The following is a 23005-nucleotide window of genomic DNA, read 5'->3' as shown; positions in this document are numbered from 1 at the left end:
ATTTACATGAAGGATGCTCCCCGAGTTGGCCAACATGGCACCTCTGTTCCACCAACTTTTCAACTTATGGCAGACCTTGCAAATTAATCACAGTCTCTGCTCAGTCTGGGCAAAGCCTCAGAATTCTTCCCAAAATCCTCGGACAACCCCTGCCCGTTCCTCAGAGCTAGCATATGAGATGCCAATATCTGCCATCATTTACCCTGACCTCCTGGAACTTGTCAAACAGAGAGGCTGGGGGAAGACCACTTCACTGCTTTATTGGGAGGGGAATACACTCTGACACAACGCAAGGCCCTGAGCCCAGCAAGATCTCTAGCTCGAGATGCAGCTGGTTGGCCGTGACTCGGTAATGGCCCTTGATGAAACCCCGGGAAGCACAGGAGTGGCATCTCCAGTAGGCCTGGATAATGAGGGCAGCATTGAGCAGACGGCAATAGCGCCTACGGATGCGCCACATGCGGACCCAGGACTGCAGCTTGACTGCCGCCCACTCGTTCCGTGTAAACGTCTCCAGTGCTGCACGCCGCCTCTTCTCCATCAGCTTTGTCAGGATGTTCTTCCACCAGCGCTGAATGACCAGTGCTCTGATTACTGCATGCAGCAGTGTCCGGCGCACGAGGGTGCCCCGCCACCAGGCCTGGATCTTTATGACTTCTGGATTACTGGTAGAGGGCTTATCTTGGTTTCCTGGGATCTTGCAAGAAAAAAGAGGGGTCATTCAGAGAATGTTCCCCACCTGCTTGAGTCTTGGGGCATGCCAGAAAGGAACCCTGATTCCCTATCAACAATCAGCCCTTCTTCTGGAGCTCAGGAGCCCTGGACCGGCACTGGCTGGAACCAGAAGACCAGGTAGGTGTCCTGTCTCTGCCACTCTCTGGTTAATGGGCATGGACACATGTTGACCTCTGAATCTCAAAGTCCCCATCTATAAAATGGGAGTACATCTGCCCTGTCTACCCAGTTTTATATGGATCAAGTTGGCCAGCCTAGGGCAAGATCTATGCGTCAAAGAGTTACATATTCCACCTGAATGTGCCCAACTGATCAGGACCTATGATCCTTCCCTTCAGACCCCACCCCCTTGCTAGAGAAGTAGCATCCTTTGCTAATCCTGTCCTTTCATCCTTGACTCCAGCTCCAAACCACAACCTCTTCTCTTCCTCTGTCATGTTATAGTATTAAGTTTCCCCCACCCCATAAAGTTCTACCTCTTATCTCTTCCCCATCCTTATTTCTCTTGACTTTCACATTTTAAGTCTTAATTAACAAGCAAACATACATGCACAAGCTCAAATACACACCACACTATTGATTAAGCCCAGCTTCCCATATGTTAGCCACTCTGTTCCACAAACACAGCCCCTATATTCCCAGCCCCAGCCCTGTGTGGCCTTGGGGAGGGGCTCATACTTGTCTATCTCCATTATTAGCACCATCCACTTTATCAGTCTTGACTGTATCTACATCTTCAGCCTGAAAAAAAATGGGGAAAGAGAACAAACAAGAATGAGTTTATTCCTGTTCTTAGCTCTGGATCATGCAAAAAACACTAGCCACAAGCACTAGGACACAAAGACCAGAGGCATCCAAGTCAGGGTTCCTCCTACCTCCACCTTCTTCTCTGAGGTCAGTAATTCTGGGGATAAACCAGTCGGTTCCTCTTTCTGCTGAGGCTCATCTTCAGTTTGATCATTAATTTGTTCAGGCTGCTCCTTCTCCTGAAATCAGCAGTTAGGGAAAAGGCAAGAGTGAAGTTGCCCTCCCTCTCTGTCTGTTCAGTATCCCACACATCCCCAGCTTCTGGGGCTTCCCAGAGTATTCATATGCCAGGGGATCCCCTCATCCTAAGATATCTATGGGGACATCCCTAAAAAGCCTGGTTTGTCTGTCTCTTGCTTACTCACCATTGGTCCCACATGGATTGGGTGTAGATGGTTCAAATCCCCTCATGTCTGTGTTCCTTTAGCCATGGATGCGTAGATAGAGTGGATAGGGAGACCTATGATGTCATAAGGGCAGTTATGACTCAGGCACAAGGATGGCTCCCAAGAGTCGAACTCCCTCCAAGGAAAAGACAAAAGTGTTGGCCATTCTTTTCTGCTGGAAATGGTCAAAGCCCTGAATACAAAAGCCAATACAAATAAAAAACACCAGAAATACTGGCCCATTGATGTAAAGGTGTATAAAGATAACCAGTCATTGGTAATATCACCACTTGGTAAAATTGAGGATTGATTTAATGGTTAGCAGTCTATTAATACTCAGAGAATACTAACAAATTACAACTGTTAAAAAATAATTAATTTAGGGACACCTGGCTGGCTCTGTCCGTAGAGCATGTGACTCTTGATCTCAGGGTCATGAGTTCAAGCCCCATGTTGGGCATAGAATTTACTTGTAAGTAAATTTAAAAATAAATTTTTTTTTAAATAATGAATTTGATCTATAGGTACTGATGAAGCAGTGTATCCAAGATATATTTATAAGTGAAAAAGTTAAAGATCTTTATGATCCCATTCATGTAAATAAAACCATCAAGATACATAATTATACATATATATTGTAAATGCACATAAAGGGGGAGAAAGTTATATCCACCAAATTGCTACCAATGATAATATTAGAAGAGTTGAATTGCTGACCCATCTATACAATGCCCAGGGAACTCCATGAGGCTCCCAGGACCAGCTGGGGCCCCCATCTCAGACTATAATGGGCTCAAGTGCTCTCCTGTCTTCTGCCCCTGAGAGACTCAAGGCCACATCATATGGCTGAGGAGTGGCCACTACAGAAGTTCTTAGCTCTGTTCTTATTTCTGAACCATGCAAAAGACACTTGACCCAAGACCCTGGACACTAGGTGGGACCCTCCCTACCTCTGCCTGCTCCTGTCTTCTGAAAACCCACCTGGTTAATGTGAGTAGCCAATTAGAGTCACAGCTCCAGGTGTCACTGAGAGTGCATTTGTCACACCTTCCAGAACACTGAGGTAAGCCTCATGACTGAGGAGTGGGGAGGGGCTAACAGAATAGCAGGTAGGGCTCAAAATGTATCAAAGGAACGTGAGTCCTTCTAACCAGACTCCATCAGGAAGCCAGCCACTGAGGATGCCTCACCTGCAGATTTCCCAACTGGCATATGGACATCCCTAGTACTCTGTGCTAATCACCCACATAATCCCTTATCTATGGCTGACTCCCTGTGTAGGCCCCTGAGGGTGGCAAGTAGGAGACTTTGCAGATGGCTAGTGAGTATGCATAGAAAGCCAGCTGACTCTGTGGAACTGAGAAAGAACACAAATTTGAGCGTTCAGCATTGCCCTCAGGGGAAACAAATGGTTGGCTATCAGAATCCAGCCTGGCTTTGCAAGATTGAGAGAAGACATACAATCTTAAGGATCCCCTCAAGAAGGAACAAGAAGTATGGAGCTGGTGTATATATAGAAAAGCTCCAAGAAATCCTCAGAATCCTTAGCAGGGCTGACAGAGAGAAAAAGGGGCAGAAAGCTTATTTAAAGAAATATTAGCTGAATACCTGAAACTAATGTAAATTGTATGCCAACTATACTTCAATAATAAAAAAAAAAGGAAGAAAGAATAGCTGAGAATATACAAACATGGGAAAAAATTTGGACATCCAGTTCATGACACTCATAAGTCCCCAGATTCAATCCAAAGAAATTTTATCAAAGACATATTATAGTAAAACTGTCTAAAATCAAAGATAAAGACTTTTAGGGGCACCTGGGTGGCTCAGTCGGTTGGCATCTGCCTTTGGCTCAGGTCTTGATCCCAGGGTCCTGGGATCAAGCCCCATATTTAGCTCCTTGCTCAGCGGGGAGCCTGCTTCTCCCTCTCCTCCCCACTCATGCTCTCTGTCACTATTTCTGTCTCTCTCTCTCAAATAAATAAAATCTTTAAAAAAAAAAAGATAAAGACTTTTAAAAGCAATAAGAGCAAAATTTTCTCACATACAAGGGAATCCCCATAAGGCTATCAGTAAATTTCTCAGCAGAACAGGCCATGAGAAAGTGATATATTCAAAGGGATGATATATTCAAAGTGCCGAAAGAAAAAAACAGCCAACCAGGAATAAAGCTGTCCTTTAGAAATGAAGAGGAGAAAAAGACTTTCCCAGACAAAAGCTGACAGTTCATCTCTCTTACCATTAGACCTGCCTTACAAGAAATGCCAAAAGGGGTTCTTCAAGCTGAAATGAAATGAGGCTAATTAATAACAGAAAACATATGAAAATATAAAGCACACTGGTAAAGGTAAGTATATAATCAAATTCAGAATACTCTAATATTGTAATCTGGTGGTGTGTTAATCACTTAACTCTAGTACAAAGATTAAAGGACAAAAGTATTAAAAATCACTATAGTGGGGCACCTGGGTGGCTCAGTCAGTTGAGTGTCAGACTCTTGGTTTTGGCTTGGGTCATGATCTCATAGGTTGTGAGATCAAGCCCCACCTTGGGCTCTGTGCTCAGCACAGAGTCTGCTTGAAGATTCTCTCCCTCTGCCCCTCTCCCCACTCGTGCGCATCCTCCCTCTCTTTCTAAAATAAATAGATAAATCTTGGGGCGCCTGGGTGGCTCAGTCAGTTAAGCGTCTGCCTTCGGCTCAGGTCATGATCTCAGGGTCCTGGGATCGAGCCCCGCATCAGGCTCCCTGCTCGGCAGGAAGCCTGCTTCTCCCTCTCCCACTCCCCCTGCTTGTGTTCCCTCTCTCGCTGTCTCTCTCTGTCAAATAAATAAATAAAATCTTTAAAAATAAATAAATAAAATAAAATAAATAGATGAATCTTTTTTAAAAAATCACTATAGCTACAATAACCTGTCAATGGATACACAATATAAAAAGATGTAAATTATGACATCAAAAACAAAATTGGGGGGAAGAGAAAAGGGTAGGTTGTGTATGCAATTGAAGTTATCAACTTAAAATAGACTATAAGATGTTTTATGTAAGCCTCATGATAACCACAAGGCACAAACCTACAGTAAATACACAAAAGAAAAAAAAAAAGGAAATCAAAGAATACCACTGTAGGGGCATTTGGCTGGCTCAGTCAGTAGAATGTGGGACTCTTAATCTCGGGGTTGTAAATTTGAGCCCCACATCAGGTATAGAGATTACTTTTAAAAAATCTTTTTTTAAAAAAAGATTTTATTAATTTATTTGTCAGAGAGAGAGAGCACAAGCAGGGAGAGTGGCAGGCAGAGCAGGCAGAGGAAGAAGCAGGCTCTTGCTGAGCAAGGAGCCCGATGCAGGACTTGATCCCAGGACCCTGGGACCATGACCTGAGCCAAAGGCAGATGCTTAACTGACTGAGCCACCCAGGCATCCCTAAAAAAATTTTTAAAAAAAAGCATAACCCTATGGAAAAACATCCAAAACATCAAAGAAAGACAGCAAGAGAAGAAAGGAACAAAAGAACTACAAAAGAACCAGAAAACAATTAATAAGATGACATTAGTAAATCCTTACCTATCAGTAAGTACTTTAAATGTAAATGGGTTAAATTCTCCAATCAAAAGACATTGACTAAATGGACCAAAACAACAACAACAACAACCGACCCAAGTATATGCTGCTTAACAGAGACTCACTTCTACTTTAAGGATACACATAAGCTAAAAGTGAAGGAAAAAGATATTCCATACAAATGGAACCAAAAGGGAGCAGAGGTACACACTTAGACAAAATAGGCTTACATTATTTGATTTCAAGACTTAAAGACTATAAAGTTACGGTAATCAAGACAATGTGGTTTTAGTTAAGAAGAGACAAATAGATCAATGAAACCGGATAATAAAGAAGCCAGAAATAGACACACGTTTACACAAGGTATTGATTTTTTTAATGTACAAAATAATTCAGTGCAGAAAGGAAATGCATCTTCAATGGGGAAAAAAAAAGAACTTGACCCTTATCTAAAATTATAGACAACACACACCCACACAGGATGGATCACAGACCTAAACAAAAACTAAAGCTAAAACTGTAAAGCTTGTAGAAGAAAACCCATGAGAATTATTTTGTGACCTTGGAGTTGACAAAGATTTCTTAGGACAGAGAAAACACTAAGTATAAAAGTTTGATACAATGGATTTCATCCAAATTAAAACCGTCTGTTCATCAAAAGACAGCATTTTTAAAAGTCAGCTGGGCTGCTCACTTCGGCAGCACATATACTAAAATGGAACAATACAGAAAAGATTAGCATGGCCCCCTTACCAACATGACACACAAATACATGAATTGTTCCATATTTTCCAGCGTGGTGACCATAGTCAACAATACTGTACAGTGTGTTTGAAAGTTGCTAAGAGAGTAAATCTTAAAAGTTCTCTTAACAAGTGTTCCCTAGGGGGCCAGTTGGTTAAGGATCTGACCAGCTCAGGTCATGATCTCTGGGTCCTGGGATTGAGCCCCGTGTCAGGCTCCACACTCAGCAGGGAGTCTGTTTGTCCCTCTCCCTCTGCTCTCCCTTGCTTTTTCTCTCTCAAATGAATAAATAAAATCTTAAAAAAAAAAAAAAGTTATCTTAACAAGAAAAAAAACCTGTAACGCTGTGGTGATAGATGTTAACTAGACTTATTGTGGTAAGCATTTTGCAGTATATACAAATATCAAATCATTATGCCATACACCTGAAACTAATATAATCTTGTATGTCAATTATACCTCAGTTTTTAAAAAAAGTCACAGACCGAGGAAAAGAACATTTACTATATATATGTGTGTGCATATATACATACGCGTATGGAGAGAGAGAGAATGTATATATTGTGTGCATATATATATAAATGACATGTGCATATATATATAAGTAAATGTGTATATATACATATATATTGTGTGTGTATATATATATTTGACAAAGATCTCATATCCAGGATAGAAGAACTTCTGCAACTTGAGAACAAAGATAAGCAACCCAATAAAAATGGGCAAAAGAGTTAATCAATACTTCATAAAAGAAGATATACACGGGTGCCTGGCTGGCTCAGTCAGTAGAGCATGTGACTCTTGATCTTGGGGTTGTGAGTTTGAGCTTCACATTGGGTGTAGAGATAATTTAAAAATAAAATCTTTAGGGGCACCTGGGTGTCTCAGTCAGTTAAACATCTGACTCTTGATTTCAGCTCAGGTTATGATCTCAGATCAAGCCCCACATCAGGCTCCACACTGGGCATGGAACCTGCTTAAGATTCTCTCTCCCTCTCTCTCTGCCCCACCCCCCACCCCCACACACAAACACACATGAACAATTTCTCAACATCATTACTGATTAGGGAGAGGCAAAACTTTTTTTTCCCCTCTTTTAAAATCTTTTTTTAATTTAATTTAATTTTATTAGGTTATGTTAGTCATGGTACAATACATCATTTGTTTTTGATGTAGTGATCCATGATTCATTGTTTTCATATAACACCCAGTGCTCCATGCAGTATGTGCCCTCCTCAATACCCATCACCGGGCTAACCCATCCCCCCACGCTCCTCCCCTCTAAAACCTTCAGTTTGTTTCTCGAAGTCCATAGTCTCTCACGGTTCATCTCCCCCTCCGATTTCCCCCCTTCATTTTCCCCTTCCTTCTCCTAATGCCCTCCATGCTATTCCTTATGTTCCACAAATAAGTGAAACCATATGATAATTGACTTTCTCTGCTTGACTTATTTCACTTAGCATAATCTCCTCCAGTCCCATCCATGTTGATGTAAAAGTTGGGTATTCATCCTTTCTGATGGCTGAGTACTATTCCTTTGTATATATGGACCACTTTGGAAAACAGTTATTAAAAAATTAAAAATAGAGCTACTCTATGACCCAGCAATTGCACTACTGGGTATTTACCCCGAAGACATAGATGTAGTGAAAAGAAGGGCCATATGCACCCCAATGTTCATAGCAGCAATGTCTGCAAACTGTGGAAAGAGCTGAGATGCCCTTCAACAGCTGAATGGATAAGGGAGAGGCAAAACTTAAACCACAATGGGTTACCACTACTTATCTATTAAAATGGCTAAATTTTTAAAAATTTTTAGAAACTGAGAACCAAACATTGGCAAAATGGAACTACCAATTTGGAAATTAGTTTGGCTGCTCCTGATAAAATTAAGCATACACCTACACCTACTCTGTGACTCAGCAATTCCACTCCTAGGTACTTACTCAAGAGAAATGAAAATGTACGTTCACAGAAAGACTTGTACAGGAATGTTTGTAGCATTAAATTCATAACAGTTAAATACTGGAGACAAGTCAAATGTCTGTGAAAAGGAGAATGGATAAATAAGTGTTATGAGTATACTCATAAAATACTATTAAACCATAAAAAGGAAAGAACTAATGATACATACAATGACACTGACAAATCTTACAGACATCATGTTGAGGGGCAAAAAAGCCAAACACAAAACAGAATACATTGTATAATTCCATGTATGAAGTTTGATAACATGCAAAACTAATACATAATGATAGAAATCAGAACCATGGTTACCTCTGAGAATTGGGATGGATTAGAAAGAGGCACAAAGGGACTTTCTGGGGTGATAGAACTGTCTTATATCTTGATGAGGTATAGATTTATGGGATATATGCGTTTGTCAAGACTCATTTAACTGAACATTTAGAATTTCTTCATTTCATTATACATAAATTATACCTTGATTTTTTAAAATGAAGTTAAAATAAAGCCATTTTCAGAAAAATAAGAGTTCAGAAAACAAAATTGCTAGCAGATTCACTCTACAAGAAATGCTAAAGGAAGATCCCAAATGGAAGCTCGCATCAGCAGGTGGAAATAATAGTCCAGAAGTAGTAATACTGAATAAATAGAAAAGACCATCTTTTAAAAAAATTTTTTTTTATTTTAATTCCAGTATAGTTAATATACCATGTTATATTAGTTTCAGGTGTACAATATAGTCATTCAATAATTTTATACATTGCTCAGTGCTCATCACAACAAGTACACTCCTTAATCCCTGTCATCTATTTCACCCATCCCTCTACCCACCTGCCCTCTGGTAACCATCAGTTTGTTCTCCATAGTTAAAAGTTTGTTTCTTGGTTTTTTTCTCTCTCTCTTTTTTTCCCCTTTGTTTGTTTTGTGTCTTATATTCCACATGGGAGTGAAATCATGTGGTATTTGTCTTTCTCTGACATTTCACTTAGCATTATAGTCTCTAGATAAATCCATGTTGTTGTAAATGGCAAGATTTCATGATTTTATGGCTGAATAATATATATATATACACCACATCTTTTTTTAAAAGACAGATTTATTTATTTATTTATTTATTTATTTGAGAGAGAGCATGAGTGGGAGAGGCAGAGGGAGAGGGAGAGAGAGTCTCAAGCAGAATGGAGCTGATGCAGGGCTCAATCTCAGGACCCTGAGATCACAACTTATGCTGAAACCAAGAGTCGGACATTTAACCAACTGTGTCACCCAGCACCCCACATCTTCTTTATTCATTCATCTATTGGTGGACACTTTGGGCTGCTTCCATAATTTGTCTATTGTAAATAATGCTGCAATAACCATAAGGGTGCATATATCCTTTAAAATAAGTGCTTTTGTATTCTTTTTAAAAATCCATTACTTAAATTCAATTTAGTTAACATATAGTGTATTATTAGTTTTAGGGGTGGAATTTAGTGATTCATCAGTTGCATATAACACCTAGTGCTCATTATATTAAGTGCCCTCCTTAACGCCCACCACCCAATTACCCCATCCCCCCACCTACTTCCCCAACAACCTTCAGTTTGTTTCCTAGAGTTCAGCATCTCTTATGGTTTGTCTCCTTCTCTGTTTTCATCTTATTTTATTTTTCCTTCCCTTCCCCTATGTTCAACTGTTTTGTTTCTTAAATTCCACATATGAGTGAAATCATATGGTATTTGTCTTTCTCTGACTGACTTATTTCACCCTCTAAAAATGAAAAAATGCTCAGAGGGTATTATTAGCATAATACCCTCTAGTTCCATCCACGTCGTTGCAAATGGCAAGATTTAGTTATTTGTGATGCTTGAGTAATATTCCATTGTGCGCACACGTGCATGCGCATGTGTGTGTATCACATCTTTTATTTTATTTTATTTTTTTAAAGATTTCACCCATTTATTTGAGAGAGAGAGCACAAGCAGGGGGAGGGGCAGAGGGAGAGGGAGAAGCAGACTCCGCACTGAACAGGGAGCCCAATGTGGGGCTCGATCCCAGGACCCCGGGATCATAACCTGAACTGAAGGCAGATGCCTGACTGAGCCACCCAGGCACCCCTCACATCTTTTTTTTTTTTAAGATTTTATTTATTTACTTGAGAGAGACAGAACAAGAGCACAAGCGGGGGCGGGGGCAGAGGAGCAGATTCCCCACTGAGCAGGGAGCTCAATGTTGGGCTCAATCCCAGGATCCCGGGATCATGACCCAAGCCAAAGGCAGATGCTTAACCGACGAAGCCACCCAGGTGCCCCTATACCACATCGTCTTCATCCATTCATCTGTCAATGGACATCTGGGCTCTTTCCATAGTTTGGCTATTGTGGACATTGCTACTATAAACATTGGGGTGCATGTGCCCCTTCAAATCACTAGGTTTATATCCTTTGGGTAAATACATACTAGTGCAATTGCTGGGTCATAAGGTAGTTCTATTTTCAACTTTTTGAGGAACCTCCATACTGTTTTCCAGAGTGGCTGCACCAGTTTGCATTCCCACCAACAGTGTAAGAGGGTTCCCCTCTCTCCGCATCCTCGCCAACCTCTGTTGTTTCCTGATTTGTTAATTTTAGCCGTTCTGACCTGTGTGAAGTGGTGTCTCACTGTGGTTTGGATTTGTATTTCCCTGATGCCAAGGGATGTTGAGCATTTTTTCATGTGTCTGTTGGCCATTTGTATGTCTTCATTGGAGAATTGTCTGCTCATGTCTTCTGCCCATTTCTTGACTAGATTTTTTGCTTTTGGGTGTTGAGTTTGTAAGTTCTTTATAGATTTTGGATACTAGCCCTTTATCTGATATGTCATTTGCGAATATCTTCTCCCATTCCATAGGTTGCCTTTTAGGTTTTTTTTTTTCCTTAAGATTTTATTTATTTATTTGAGAGAGAGAGAGCACAAGCAGCTGGGGGGGGGAGGGCAGAGGGAGAGGGAGAAGCAGACTCCCCATTGAGCAAGGAGTCCAACATGGGCTCCATGCCAAGATCACCACCTGAGCTGAAGGCAGACACTTAACTGACTGAGCCACCCAGGCGCCCCTGCCTTTTAGTTTTGTTGTTTCCTTGGCTGCGCAACAGCTTTTTATCCTGATGAAGTCCCAATAGTTCATTTTTGCTTTTGCTTCCCTTGCCTCTGGAACATGTCTAGCAAGAAGTTGCTGTGGCTGAGATCAAAGAGTTTGCTGCCTGTGTTCTCCTCTAGGATTTTGATGGACTCCTGTCTCACATTTAGGTCTTTCATCCATTTTGAGTTTATTTTTGTGTATGGTGTAAGAAAGTGGTCCAGTTTCATTCTTCTGCATAGGGCTGTCCAATTTTTCCAATACCATTTGTTGAAGAGATTTTCCATCGGATATTCTTTCCTGCTTTGTTGGGGTCCATTTCTGGGTTCTCCATCCTGTTCCATTGATCTTTGTGTCTGTTTTTGTGCCAGTACCATACTGTCTTGATGATTACAACTTTGTAATACAGCTTGAAATCTGGAATTGTGATGCCTCCAGCTTTGGTTTTCTTTTTCAACATTACTTTGGCTAATCGGGGTCTTTTCTGGTTCCACGCAAATTTTAAGATTGTTTGTTCCAGCTCTGTGAAAAATGTTGATGGTATTTTGGTAGGGATTGCATTGAATATGTAGATTGCTTTGCGTAGTATAGACATTTTAACAATATTTGTTCTTTCAATCCATGAGCATGGAATGTTTTTCCATTTCTTTATGTCTTCCTCAATTTCTTTCATAAGTGTTCTATGGTTTTCAGAGTACAGATCCTTTACCGCTAGTATTTTTGTATTCTTTGGGTAAATACCCAGTAGTGTGACTACTGGATCATAAAGTAGTTCTCTTTTTAAATTTTTGAGGAAATCCATACTGTTTTCCAGAGTGGCTGCACCAGTCTGCATTCCTGCCAACAGTGCACAAGGGTTCCTTTTTCTCCACATCCTTGCCAACATTTGTTGTTTCTTGCGTTTTTTATTTTAGCCATTCTGACAGGTATGAAGTGATAATCTCATTGTTGTTTTATGTTTACCTGATGATGAGTGATGTTGAGCATCTTTTCATGTGTGTGTTGGCCATCTGGATGTCTAGAAAAGACCATCTCTTAAAATTTCTTTAAAATACCATGGAGTCCAGTGCCAGCAAGATGGAGCAAGAGTACTACAGCTGATCTTTCCCAATGATGACAACTAAAAAGTCTGGAAAGAATACAGAAAGCAACTGGACTCTGGATAGTGGACAATAGTAGGTGGATTGGGGAAGAAAATCTTGAAGAACAATCAGTTCTGGTTTCCATGTCATAATTGAAGGCAGCCCAAAATGCAGAACTGCACTAGTGTGGATGGCAAATAATCTAAAAGACAGCCCCTTCTGATTAATTCTTAAGGAAAAAGACCATCATTTAATGTTAGAAGTATCAGACAACAATGTTTAAATAGTTATTATAACCATCATCCATGCTGGTAAAGGTGAACCCTTTCTAAATGAATGGAAATGTAGTTCTCAGAAGAGACATCAAAACTAAAACAAAAATGGGACACCTGGGTGGCTCAGTCAGTTAAGCATCTGCCTTCAGCTCAGGTCATGATCCCAGGGTCCTGGGATTGAGACCCACATTGGGCTCCTTGCTCAGCGGGGAGCCTGCTTCTCCCTCTCCCCCTGCCTACCACTCCCTCTCCTTGTGCTCTCTCTCTGACAAATAAATAAATAACATCTTTAAAAAAAAAAAAAAACTAAAACAAAAGTGGGGTACCTGGCTGGCTCAGTTGGTAGACCTTATGACTCTTGATCTTGGGGTTGTGAGTTCAAGCCCCATGTTGGGTGTAGAGATGTTGGGTATTAAAGAGGGCACATACTGAATGGAGCACGGGGTGTTATACGCAAACAATGAATCATGGAACACTACATCAAAAACTAATGATGTAATGTATGGTGATTAACATAATAAAGAAAATAATACCTTTGGGTACCATAGTAAATCTACCTCGGAAGTGTGAGTTAAAAATGTTTGTAAAGGGCACCTGGGTGGCTCAGCTGGTTAAGCGGCTGCCTTCAGCTCAGGTCATGATCCCAGGGTCCTGGGATCGAGCCCCGCATCAGGCTCCCTGCTCGGCAGGGAGCCTGCTTCTCCCTCTCCCTCTGCCTGCCTCTCTGCCTACCTGTGCTCTCTATCTCTCTGTCAAATAAATAAAAAAAATATATTTAAAAAAAAAAAAAAAAAAAAAAAGTTTGTAAAATGTTTTATAAATATGATTAATAATGAAATATAAATAAAAATAAAGAAAGAGGAATCATGTGGAAACTTTATAACTGTAAAATACAATATCTGAAATAAAGAACTCACTGATAGGCTCTCAGCAGAATGCAGATGACAGAGAAATCAATCAGTAAGCTTGAATACAGAGCAATAAAAATGAGAGAATCCAGAGAGAAAAAATATTGAGAAAAAAATTAAAAGAGGCTCAGCAGCCTGTGGAACAATATTAGAAGGTCTAACACTTATGTTATTAGAGTCCCAGAAAGAAGAAATTGAGGTAGAAAGTGGGGCACGGTGTGGCTTGGGTCATGATCTCAGGGTCATGGGATCAAGTCCTGTGTTGGGCTCCATGCTGCGCATGGAGTCTGCTTAAGATTCTCTAACTACACTCCTCTTGGCTCGTGAGCAATCTCTCTTAAAAAAAAAAAGAAAAAAAGAACCTCTCCTAATTGATAATAAAATTACGGCATCAGCATAAAAAAATGGTGACAATGGTAAATTCTGTTACGTGTATTTTAACCACAATAAGAAACAAAGAAAAAGATGTATTCAAGAAAACCATGCCCAGACATATCACAATCAAACTGCTGAAAATCAAAGATAAAAAAAATCATAAAAGCAGCCAGAAGAAAAATGATGCATTACTTATAGAGGACCAACAATTCAAGACTGTGGATTTCTCCCAGTAGGAATGTGCCCATAGGAAAGGGGTTCGTATATGAAGGTGCACTTCAATGTTGCTTTGCCGTGTCTTTCAGGAAGTATGCTTATGCCATGATTGAGCTCAATTTGAGGCAGGACGCAGGAAGCGAATTCTATCACCACCTTCCGATCCAGAACAGGATTTTTGGGGGTTCGATCTGAACCTGACCCCCCCTGGGCCCCGAAGGATGCAGGCAGGCAGGAGCAGGTCTGTCTGAGGGGAGGCCTCCTGAGCAGGGGAACAGGAGGGAAGCCCTGTGGCTTCCTCCCCTGAAGGGACCACGCTGCCCCTTGGGAACCACAGACTCAGTGGTTGAGCCCAATGGGTTAAGAAAAGGTTAGAGCAGAATCCATTACATTCTCTTCTCATTTCCCATTAAGAGGAGATTTTACTGCACCTCAACACCTCCAGTCTGCCTCCTCTGGCTTCGCTGGTGGCAGGAGTGAATTATCCAGTGGGTAAAATCAGCAGAAAGAACATTCCTGTGACAGCCAGGCTGTCAGTCAGACCAAGGACAGAGCTATTCCCAAGTCGGACACTTGTCCCCAGGTGGTTGGCAGTGCAGTGTCCCACCCCACCCACCCCCAGCTGACCTGGCCTGGGTGGGGCAGGTTGGCCTGACTTGCAGGCCTAGCTGTCTTCATTTCAGTTCTCAGACTCCACAGCCAGCCCGGACACATAACTGGACAGCCATGGCTTCGTAGTTGGGGGGTCAGCAGCTTCCGACCCCTAGCAGCCCAGAGCCGTGGGCAGGGAGCTGGACTAATAAGGTCATAGAAGATACTCAGGACATGGGAGCTGGCTGAGGTCTCCATCCCCAAGTTCCATGGAAAAGGACAGAAAGCCCTCAGCCAGGGCGCCTGGGTAGCTCAGTCGTTAAGCGTCTACCTTCAGCCTAGGTCATGGTCCCAGGGTCCTGGGATCAAGTCCCGCATCGGGCTCCCTGCTCCGCGGAAAGCCTGCTTCTCCCTCTGCCTGCCACTCCCCCTGCTTGTGTTCTCTCTCGCTCTCTGATAAATAAATAAAACCTTAAAAAAAAAAAGCCCTCAGCGATCCAGACTGTGGGAGCCCTGTCCCTCCCTGGCCTTTTCTAACCCAGAGTTCCGCCATCACCCTCCTTCCCTACCCAAGAAGCTGCAAGAGACAAGGCCCAAAAAAGGAGGCTTTTAATACAAAGAGGGCAGGGCCTGGTCTGGGAAGGACTTAAATAAAGGGGAGAAGAGTCAGGAGCCAGCAGTGGCGGGCCTGGAGGTCCTGTGGAGCGGGATGATGCAGATGGAGTTCCGAGCCTCTTTGATGCGCCACCAGCGGCCGAGCCTGCAGGGGACAGAACAAAAGGAGCAGCGGAGACCACGCCCAGCCCCCAGCACCCCACCCGGTGGCCCAGCCAGCGCCACTTTCCACCTCACCCCTCCAAGGGTGCCTCCTACCTGTGCTCCTGCCCCACCCCAGCCACCAGGAAATCCCCGGAGCTGGAGAACTTGAGGCTATTGATAAAGCCCACCTGAGAAGAGGGAGAGACGTGGGAAGACATGAGAACAGATCCCCCCTCCCCCAACACCACAGCCCCAGCTTCACAGCCAAGGGCTTGGCCTCAGCAGGCCCGGCTTAAATCCCTGCTCTGCCTCCTGCCACCTGGATCAGCCCCTGACCCCTCAGGGCTTCACCCTCCATACCTGTGAGATGGAGGGAAATAGAGCGCCAGCCTCATAGTGAGCTGGTGAGGATTTAAGGAGACAGTGTACGCCAAGTACGTCCCGTGTATCAGGGGTGGCCCAGGGCCTAGCTCCTGGCTGTGGGGTCCTGGAGACTCCATGACTATTTCCAAGTCCTGCACTGTCACCAGATGCCACTGACCATCCTACCACTCTCCCTTAGGGTGCCCCATGTCCACATGCCCTAGCCTGGGGTCAATCTGGCACCAGCCATGCAGAACCCATCACAGCACCAGGCTGCCCATCACCTCCATGCGTCTGCACATGCTGTTCCCCGCCTTGTCCCAGCCTTGTTCCCCCGCACCCAGGACAGGGTGGGGAGTGGAGGAGAGAAAAGGGGAGATGGGGGAAGAAGGGAGAGGAAGGAGTAAGGGTTCCAGTCAGGCCCTGTGCTAGGAGCTGGGACTACAAAAAAGAGAAGTCCTAGCTGGCCCTACCCTGAGGAGCCTCCCTTCTGGCAGGAAAAAACAGTAAGGGGCTAAGTCCAGGGGCCACGAGCTCCAGGGCCTCGGGAATGTGGCAAAAGCGGGCTGGGTGTTCAAGCCCCACTTACCAGGGGAATGTCACAGAGAGGGTCAAGCCGCCGGAAGCCCTCCCCACACTGCCAGAGCCGCACACAGGAGCTGTGGGAGCCTGGGGCGGGCAGGGAGACAGTGAGCACCCCCGCCCCAGCCCTCCCGCCACCCCCTGCTCTCGGCCTCCAAGGGCACCCACCTGTGGCCACAAGGTCTGTGTTGAGTAGGGCCGCCACCGACGACACCCAGAAGGGCTGCTCCAGGCCCGGCTCCCCTCGCAGCCCATGGGCCTCACGCTGCAGGGCAAGTGGCCGCTTCTTGGAGAGGCCCCACAAGGCCACGGAGCTGTAGACAGAGGAGATCATCAGCGAGGGGCCGGGTAGGGCAGAAAGGCCACTCGGGGGAAAGGAACCACAGCGCTGCACGGGGAGGTTCCGGGAGGTGAGGCTGGGAGCGGCGGCCGTGGTGCGAGGCCTCCAAAAGGCAGCTCTTACCCATCATCGGCGCCCGACACCATGTGCTCCTCATTGATAAGCTGGATGCTGTCGATGGAGCCCCTGGCGAAAGGAGCAGTGAGGGGCATGGCGCCCCCCCCCAGCCCCCTCCCCACACCGGCCCGACAGATAGCCTTACTGGTGGCCATAGAAGACAAGCTGGGACTCCTCGGGGATCTTCCACACGCGCACCGTGCCGTCCCGGCCCCCGGCCGTCACGCAGCACTCCCGGCTCAGGGCGTCCAGCGCAGCCACGGCATCCTGGTGCCCAAAGCTGGGGGGGGGGCGGGGAGGACGGGGTCACCCGTGCACTGGCGCGCACATCCCCACACCCCCTCCCCGCGCACACTCACAGCGTCTCCACGTAGGAGTTCTCCGCCACGTTCCACACCTTCACGGAGCGGTCGTGGGACGTGCTGTAGAGCTGGTGGGTGCCTCTGCGGAAAGCCAGGCCCTGGCGGTACACGGAGGGGGGCAAAAGGGGACCTGGACTACGGCAGGCGAGACAGACGTGAGGCCCAGGGCGGACCTCCTGACATCCGCTCACGGCGTAGCAGCTGCAGCCTTGTGAGCTCAGACCCTCCCAGCTCTCCCCGGCCCCTCCAGCCCCTTGTGTCCTTCACAGCGCCACGCCCCGCACCGGAGCACAGGCTCCCCGACGATGGCGGCCCTCTGCCTCGTTCACCCCGTCGCCCCAGCCCGGCCCACTTCGTCGCTTGACAAGCGTCCACAGCTCCTACCGACACGGCGTCCCGGTGCCCCGTGAACGTGTACAGGTACCCGCAGCTCTGGGCCTCCCAGACGAGAATGAGCTTGCCGCGGTCACCCGAGGCCTGCGGGCAAGGGGACAATGGCTACAGGCAGCCAGCGTGTGCCCCGGCCTCTCACCCGCCCCCGGGGCCAACCCTGCCTTACAAGGTACTTGCCGTCGGAGGAGATGGCCATGCAGAGGATGGGGCTGCTGTGGCCGGGGGGCTGCCCCTCGGCACCCTTCTTGGCCCGTGGGATCACATGAAGCTTCCGTCCACTCTCCACACTCCCTGACACCGGGGAAGAGAGAGGCTACTGGGAGGGAGGCTAGGACCGGCTGGCAAGCCCCCACCAAGGGCAGCACGGGGCTGTGGGAGAAGTGGTGGCCTCGGGGCTGAAGATCGGGCACAGCCACTGTGAGCCCCTGTACAACCCCCTCAGGCTCCTCATCCGTTACACGGCGATGGTAACCCCAAGGGGCAGCCGCGAAGCCCCAGGGAGAAGGACAGGAAGGTGCTTCAGGACCAAGGCTATGAGTTCTTCCAGTTTCTCCTCAGCGTGGATGAAGACAGCACTCAGCCGTCGAAGGGAGGACCCAGGAAGACCAGGAATGCAATCCTGGGGCTGCACAGAGCCTCAGGGAGCTCACAGCCCCACTCCTAGCCAGAAGCTTCCACTGGCACCCAGAAAACACCTCCTTAGGAGCAAACTTACCTCCAGAAGCTTCCCTCATCGGGCCTCCGTCTGCCCTGACGACTCCCTCCGCCACAGACCAGCCCTCCCGAAAGACCCCCAGGCTGCGGACCCCCACCCAGGCGCTCACTCACACTTGATAATGCTGCAGTCTTTGGCAGCAGAGAAGATGGCCGCGTCATCGGGGGTGATGACCACGCACGTGATGGAGAGCTGGTGCCCCCGTAAGACTCGGATGTCGGCCGGGGCTGGGGCCTGGATCTGGGCAGGCAGGGCTGGGTCACTGCCACAGGGGGCAAGAAGGCCCCTAGACACACACACACACACACGCACACGCACACGCACACGCACACGCAGGCGCACACCATCCTTTCCCACCACCCTGACCAGACCCTCACGTGACCCTGTCTGCCCAAGTGCCCACCATGTTCCAGAGCAAATACCCCACAGCCTGAGTCCCCAGTCAGGCCATGTGCTCCCCAACCCACGTGGGACCCATGACTCACTCCCATCTCACACCAAAGTGCCCTGCCCGCTTACCTCCTTTGCCACCGACTTCTGCAGCCTGCCCCGCTGCTCCAGCTGCACAGAGAGGACAGGGGTGAGCTCCCAGGAGCAGGGCCAGCCCCACCCTTCTCTCCCACCACCTTCCCTCCACAACTCACCATGTCCTCCTTCAGGCGTCCGGCCACCTGGTCCTCCTCAAACGCCCGAGCCTCAGCCTTCTCCTCCTCTGTGCAAGCACAGACCAGAGCAGGTCAACCCAGGCCAAGCCTCCACCTCTCCCTTCCCACCCCACCCCACCACCCCCTGGGTCCTGGGCCCCAAACACTCAGGCTGCGTCCCCCTGGGAAGTTCGGGCTACCTCGGGCAAAGGAGAGGTCTCCTCCTGCCTAACCCCAGTCTTTACTTAGAGATCAGGCTAAAGCCCCCTGAAGGTCTGCCCCCCGCCCCAGGAGGCCCGTTAGTCTCCTGGCCACCCTTCCCCAGGGCGGCCAGCACCAGCGGCTCCGGCAGCCCACCAGGCCCCTGCATCAGTCACCCGTCAGGCGGCTGGGGCCGCAGCAGGCACTCGTGGGCACAGGCCCTGCCCCTCTCCTGCCCAGTGCACGGGCTCACCTTGCTGCCTGAGCTGCTCCAGGTAGAGCTTGGCCAAGCGCAGCTTCTTCTCCTGGGCTGTCTCCTCCTGTTCCTCCTCCTCCTCCTCCTCAGTCCTCCTGGGAGGCAGGCTGTGGGCGGGAAGGGGCTGGCTCTGAGAGGGCTCAGCCCGCTCCTCCGGCCACTGGGACCGTGCCTCCCCGCTGCTGCCCCTGCCACTCACCGCCCGCGTCCCTGCCGGCCCTCGGCGCCAACGATTACCCATGCACACAACCGGAAGACGTGACCTACCAAACTGAAAGGACCCACCCAGTGCCCGACATGAGGGTGAAAAGAGACCCCAAACCCAAAACGATCACTGTGAAATCTCTCAACTCTAGGGGGAAAGAGCAGGTTCTACAGACTGCTGAGAAAAGGTCACATACGCAGGGTCTGGAATCAACAGCAACACTGAAAGCAGGCCGGCCAAAGAGCCACACACACAAAATCCTCAAGGGCAATGTGAACCCCTGGAAGGCCACGCCAGTTAAACCATCGACAACCGGTGAAGATCCTGTCAGATGTACAAGGCGCCACAGGACTGGTCTTTTCTAAACCTCACTAAAGGATGGAGGGTGTGCTCCCCACACAAGAGGGTGAGCTAAGAATGAGAAAGGGAATAGGAGATCCAACATGGAAAGCTGAAAAGGTAGATCCCAGACCTCCCCCCTCCCCGCCCCCAACAGGGGAGCAGCCACCAGCCTAGATCCGATAGAAGGACCCAAGAGGCATCACCGCCTCACCGTCATTACCACAGCACTGGCCTCTACCTTGAGGACGCGATTCCAGGTGAAACTTAACTGGGTCTTGGCTCGACCTTGTGCTGGTGAAGGTGCTGCTCTCCCTTCCACGCCCCATCCCTGGACCGGCTGGGAGCACTCACTTCACTCAAGACACATCCGACCGGGACTTGCTCTTGGGAGCTACAGGTAGGTCACAGAACCGTACCCTGATCACGTGCCTGAAGATACCTAGTCCCGGTCAAGTGCTCCAATTGTTTCCCAAGACTCATTTATGACTTTGCCCACAATGTCCCCAGAAGGAACCTTGGAAACTCTCAAGGAAGCCAAGGCTAAACCAGGGCCCAGAGACCACTTAGTACCCAGTGCCCAGCCCCCCTTCGGCCGGCAGGGTTGGTGCTGCCCTTCCTTTATCCAGCTAAGGTTAGAACTTCTCAGTTTACCTACACTAATCAATTGTTGAGGGGTTCACACATGGGAAATGGAACTCTAAAGAAAAGCAAAGGAAGCATACGCTGTATGATTCCACTCATATGACGTTCTGGAAAAGGGAAAACGCTAGGGACAGTAGTTAGCAGGGGCTGGAGGTGGAGAGGCACTGACTACAAAGGAGCAGGGAGAATTCTGGAGCGTGATGAAACCTTTCTACACCTTCAGAGTGGCGGCAGTTACACAACTGTATGTGTTTGTCAAAACTCACAAACAGATTATACCTGAATGAGAAAATGAAAAAAAGGAGGACCGGGGGCGGGGTGGGGGCTGAAGGAGAAGGGAAGGAAGGAAGGAAACCAGAGAAATGATTAACTGAAGTCAGAATGCAGAGCTGGGGCTTCTAAGTTTCTGCAAATGGTCTAGTTCCTAACCTAGGTGCTAGGCACGCAGAGCTTCATCATTTCACCATTGCTCCCTAGAGTCCAGACACATTTCGCTGACCCCCTCGGTATCTCCCACACTCACAACACATTTTTTAAACATTTAAAAGTATTCAGCACAGGGCCAGGCACACACCCACCAGAGTGACCTTAAAAGTAAGTATATTAAGTCTTTCTGTGAGCAGGTCAAGACCAGCATGTGCTCAGTGTTAGAAGCTGAATTTCTAAAGCCAACTCTTAGGGAAGACCCCAGGAATCCCCGGTATGACAGCCTCCTTTCTACAGGCTCAGGCCTGACAGCCTGTTAGCCTTCTTTGAAACCCTGCAACATGCCCCACCCTCGGCACCTGCAGAATGAGGGAGGCATTCAAAGCCCTCCACCAAAGCGGCCAACACCTGCCTTTCCGTCCTCGCCATTTCCCACTCCCACACATGTAAAGCCCTAGACTTTTCTCTGCTCCCTGAATGTCCTCCCTGCCTCTACCTGAGGGATTCCTCCTCATCTCTCCAAGCCCTATTTAAATGTCCCCTCCCCTGTCTCCAGAACACAGAGCTGTAGAATACACATCCCATTGCAACACATTTTGTCTTCACCTGACTGCTCATCTCTGTATTCTCAACAGTAAAGCCAGTGCTTGGCATGTATTGAGAGCGACAACTGTGAAATTGCGGGAAAACAGATGAAGAACTAGCAAGCACTTCATGTATTCCTCTATCCTTACCAGCCGATCCAGCCTGTGCTCAGGTCCCTGCCATGACCCAGGGAGGTCTCACTGGTCTCCCATTGGGACTGGGGGTTCTCCCCACACAGAGACCCTGCAGAGGAGATGAGACTTCTCAATCTCCTCAAGACGAGTCCTACTCATCAGGGTCAGAACTGGAGGAAAGTGCCAAGATCTAAGAGCCAAAAAGGCCAGAGACCTGGGTTCTAGTCCCAGCTCTGTCCCGACTCACTGGGCCTCACTGTTCCCTTCCCCTAGGTGGAAGAGAACTCACCTCTCACTTTCAGAGTCGCTGGAGATCTCCTCATCCATCTTGCCGCCTCCCTTGGACTTGCCCCGGTCCCCGGCAGAGTCGGCCTGAGAATTAAATAATCCTTTCGTTGGTCAGGGGTCCCAACCATCCCGGCACTGACCAAGCGCCCCTTCCGATCTCTCGAGGGTCGCGGGACCAGGAAAGGCGATGGCCCCCCGGCTCAAATGCAAGGTCTTTCAGGATTTGGCCCACAGAGAGAGGGACGAAGCTGACTCCAGCTGGGGTCCCGAAAAAAGAGCCGCGGAGGGGCCCGGGGCCCTGGTGTCCCGTATGGGATGACGGTGGTCCCAGTAGCGGGACTCCGCAGAAGCGCCAGGCTCACCTTTCGCCGCCGCTTGCCGGACCCTGCACCGGCCCCGGGCCCCGATGCCGACCTTCCCCGCTTTCGAGCCGCCGCTGCCGCCGACATGCTGCCCACCGTGAGCGTAGCAGCCACCACGGAGAACTCACGTGGCTGCTAAACCCCTGAGGTCTGGCCAAGACTCCGCGCCCCGGTAGGCTCCCAGTGCCCCGCGGGTCCCGCCTCCCACAGCTCCATTGGGTCCTTCTGCAAGCTCTGTCACGCCCCTCAAGCGCCCATAGGGTAAACGCTCGTGGCCACGCCTCCAAGAGTTCCTACTGGCTCGGGCGCCAGGCTCCAGTAGGAAGCAAGCCTCTCCCCGCGCTTCCGGCCCAAGGCTAGGGCGCATGCGTCCTGCTGCGGGCTGACGTCCGGGGGCGGGTCGGCTCAGAAGGGCCTTCTCTGTGTTTGCGGTCCTTGGACGCTGGGAGGCGTCAGAGATGCAGGGTTCCGTATCTCGGAGCGTGACTCCTCCCCGTCGGGGGCTGGAGCCAGGGTGAACCATCCTGGCACGAGGTAACCGGG

General features: G+C 48.0%; 2 protein-coding genes and 1 non-coding gene across 3 annotated transcripts; 1 reads left to right on the top strand and 2 right to left on the bottom strand.

The window, feature by feature from the left end:
* Positions 1-250: 250 nt before the first annotated feature.
* LOC118524638 (IQ domain-containing protein F1-like) lies at positions 251-3148 on the bottom strand. The gene is made up of 3 exons (XM_078059273.1): positions 3119-3148; positions 1611-1721; positions 251-676 (listed from the first exon to the last, which is right to left on the bottom strand). Exons 1-3 carry the CDS (start codon positions 3146-3148, stop codon positions 251-253), a joined length of 567 nt encoding a protein of 188 aa, XP_077915399.1.
* A 3027-nt stretch (positions 3149-6175) lies between these two features.
* On the top strand, positions 6176-6282 carry LOC118524685 (U6 spliceosomal RNA). The gene has a single exon (XR_004911772.1). It is a non-coding gene; the product is annotated as a U6 spliceosomal RNA (small nuclear RNA).
* A 9056-nt stretch (positions 6283-15338) lies between these two features.
* On the bottom strand, positions 15339-22635 carry RRP9 (ribosomal RNA processing 9, U3 small nucleolar RNA binding protein). The gene is made up of 15 exons (XM_078077625.1): positions 22463-22635; positions 22102-22184; positions 19476-19585; positions 19022-19089; positions 18897-18938; positions 18491-18617; positions 17829-17953; positions 17654-17746; positions 17267-17367; positions 17053-17187; positions 16914-16976; positions 16619-16764; positions 16458-16537; positions 15620-15693; positions 15339-15506 (listed from the first exon to the last, which is right to left on the bottom strand). The coding sequence occupies exons 1-15, from the start codon at positions 22547-22549 to the stop codon at positions 15413-15415; spliced, it is 1428 nt and encodes a 475-aa protein (XP_077933751.1). The 5' UTR covers positions 22550-22635; the 3' UTR covers positions 15339-15412.
* Between the last annotated feature and the right edge of the window lie 370 nt (positions 22636-23005).

Source organism: Halichoerus grypus, chromosome 1 (genome assembly GCF_964656455.1).
Source record: "Halichoerus grypus chromosome 1, mHalGry1.hap1.1, whole genome shotgun sequence".
Lineage (NCBI taxonomy): Eukaryota > Metazoa > Chordata > Mammalia > Carnivora > Phocidae > Halichoerus > Halichoerus grypus.
The sequence above is the reverse complement of the archived record's forward strand: the minus strand, read 5'-3'. Positions and strand labels throughout refer to the sequence as shown.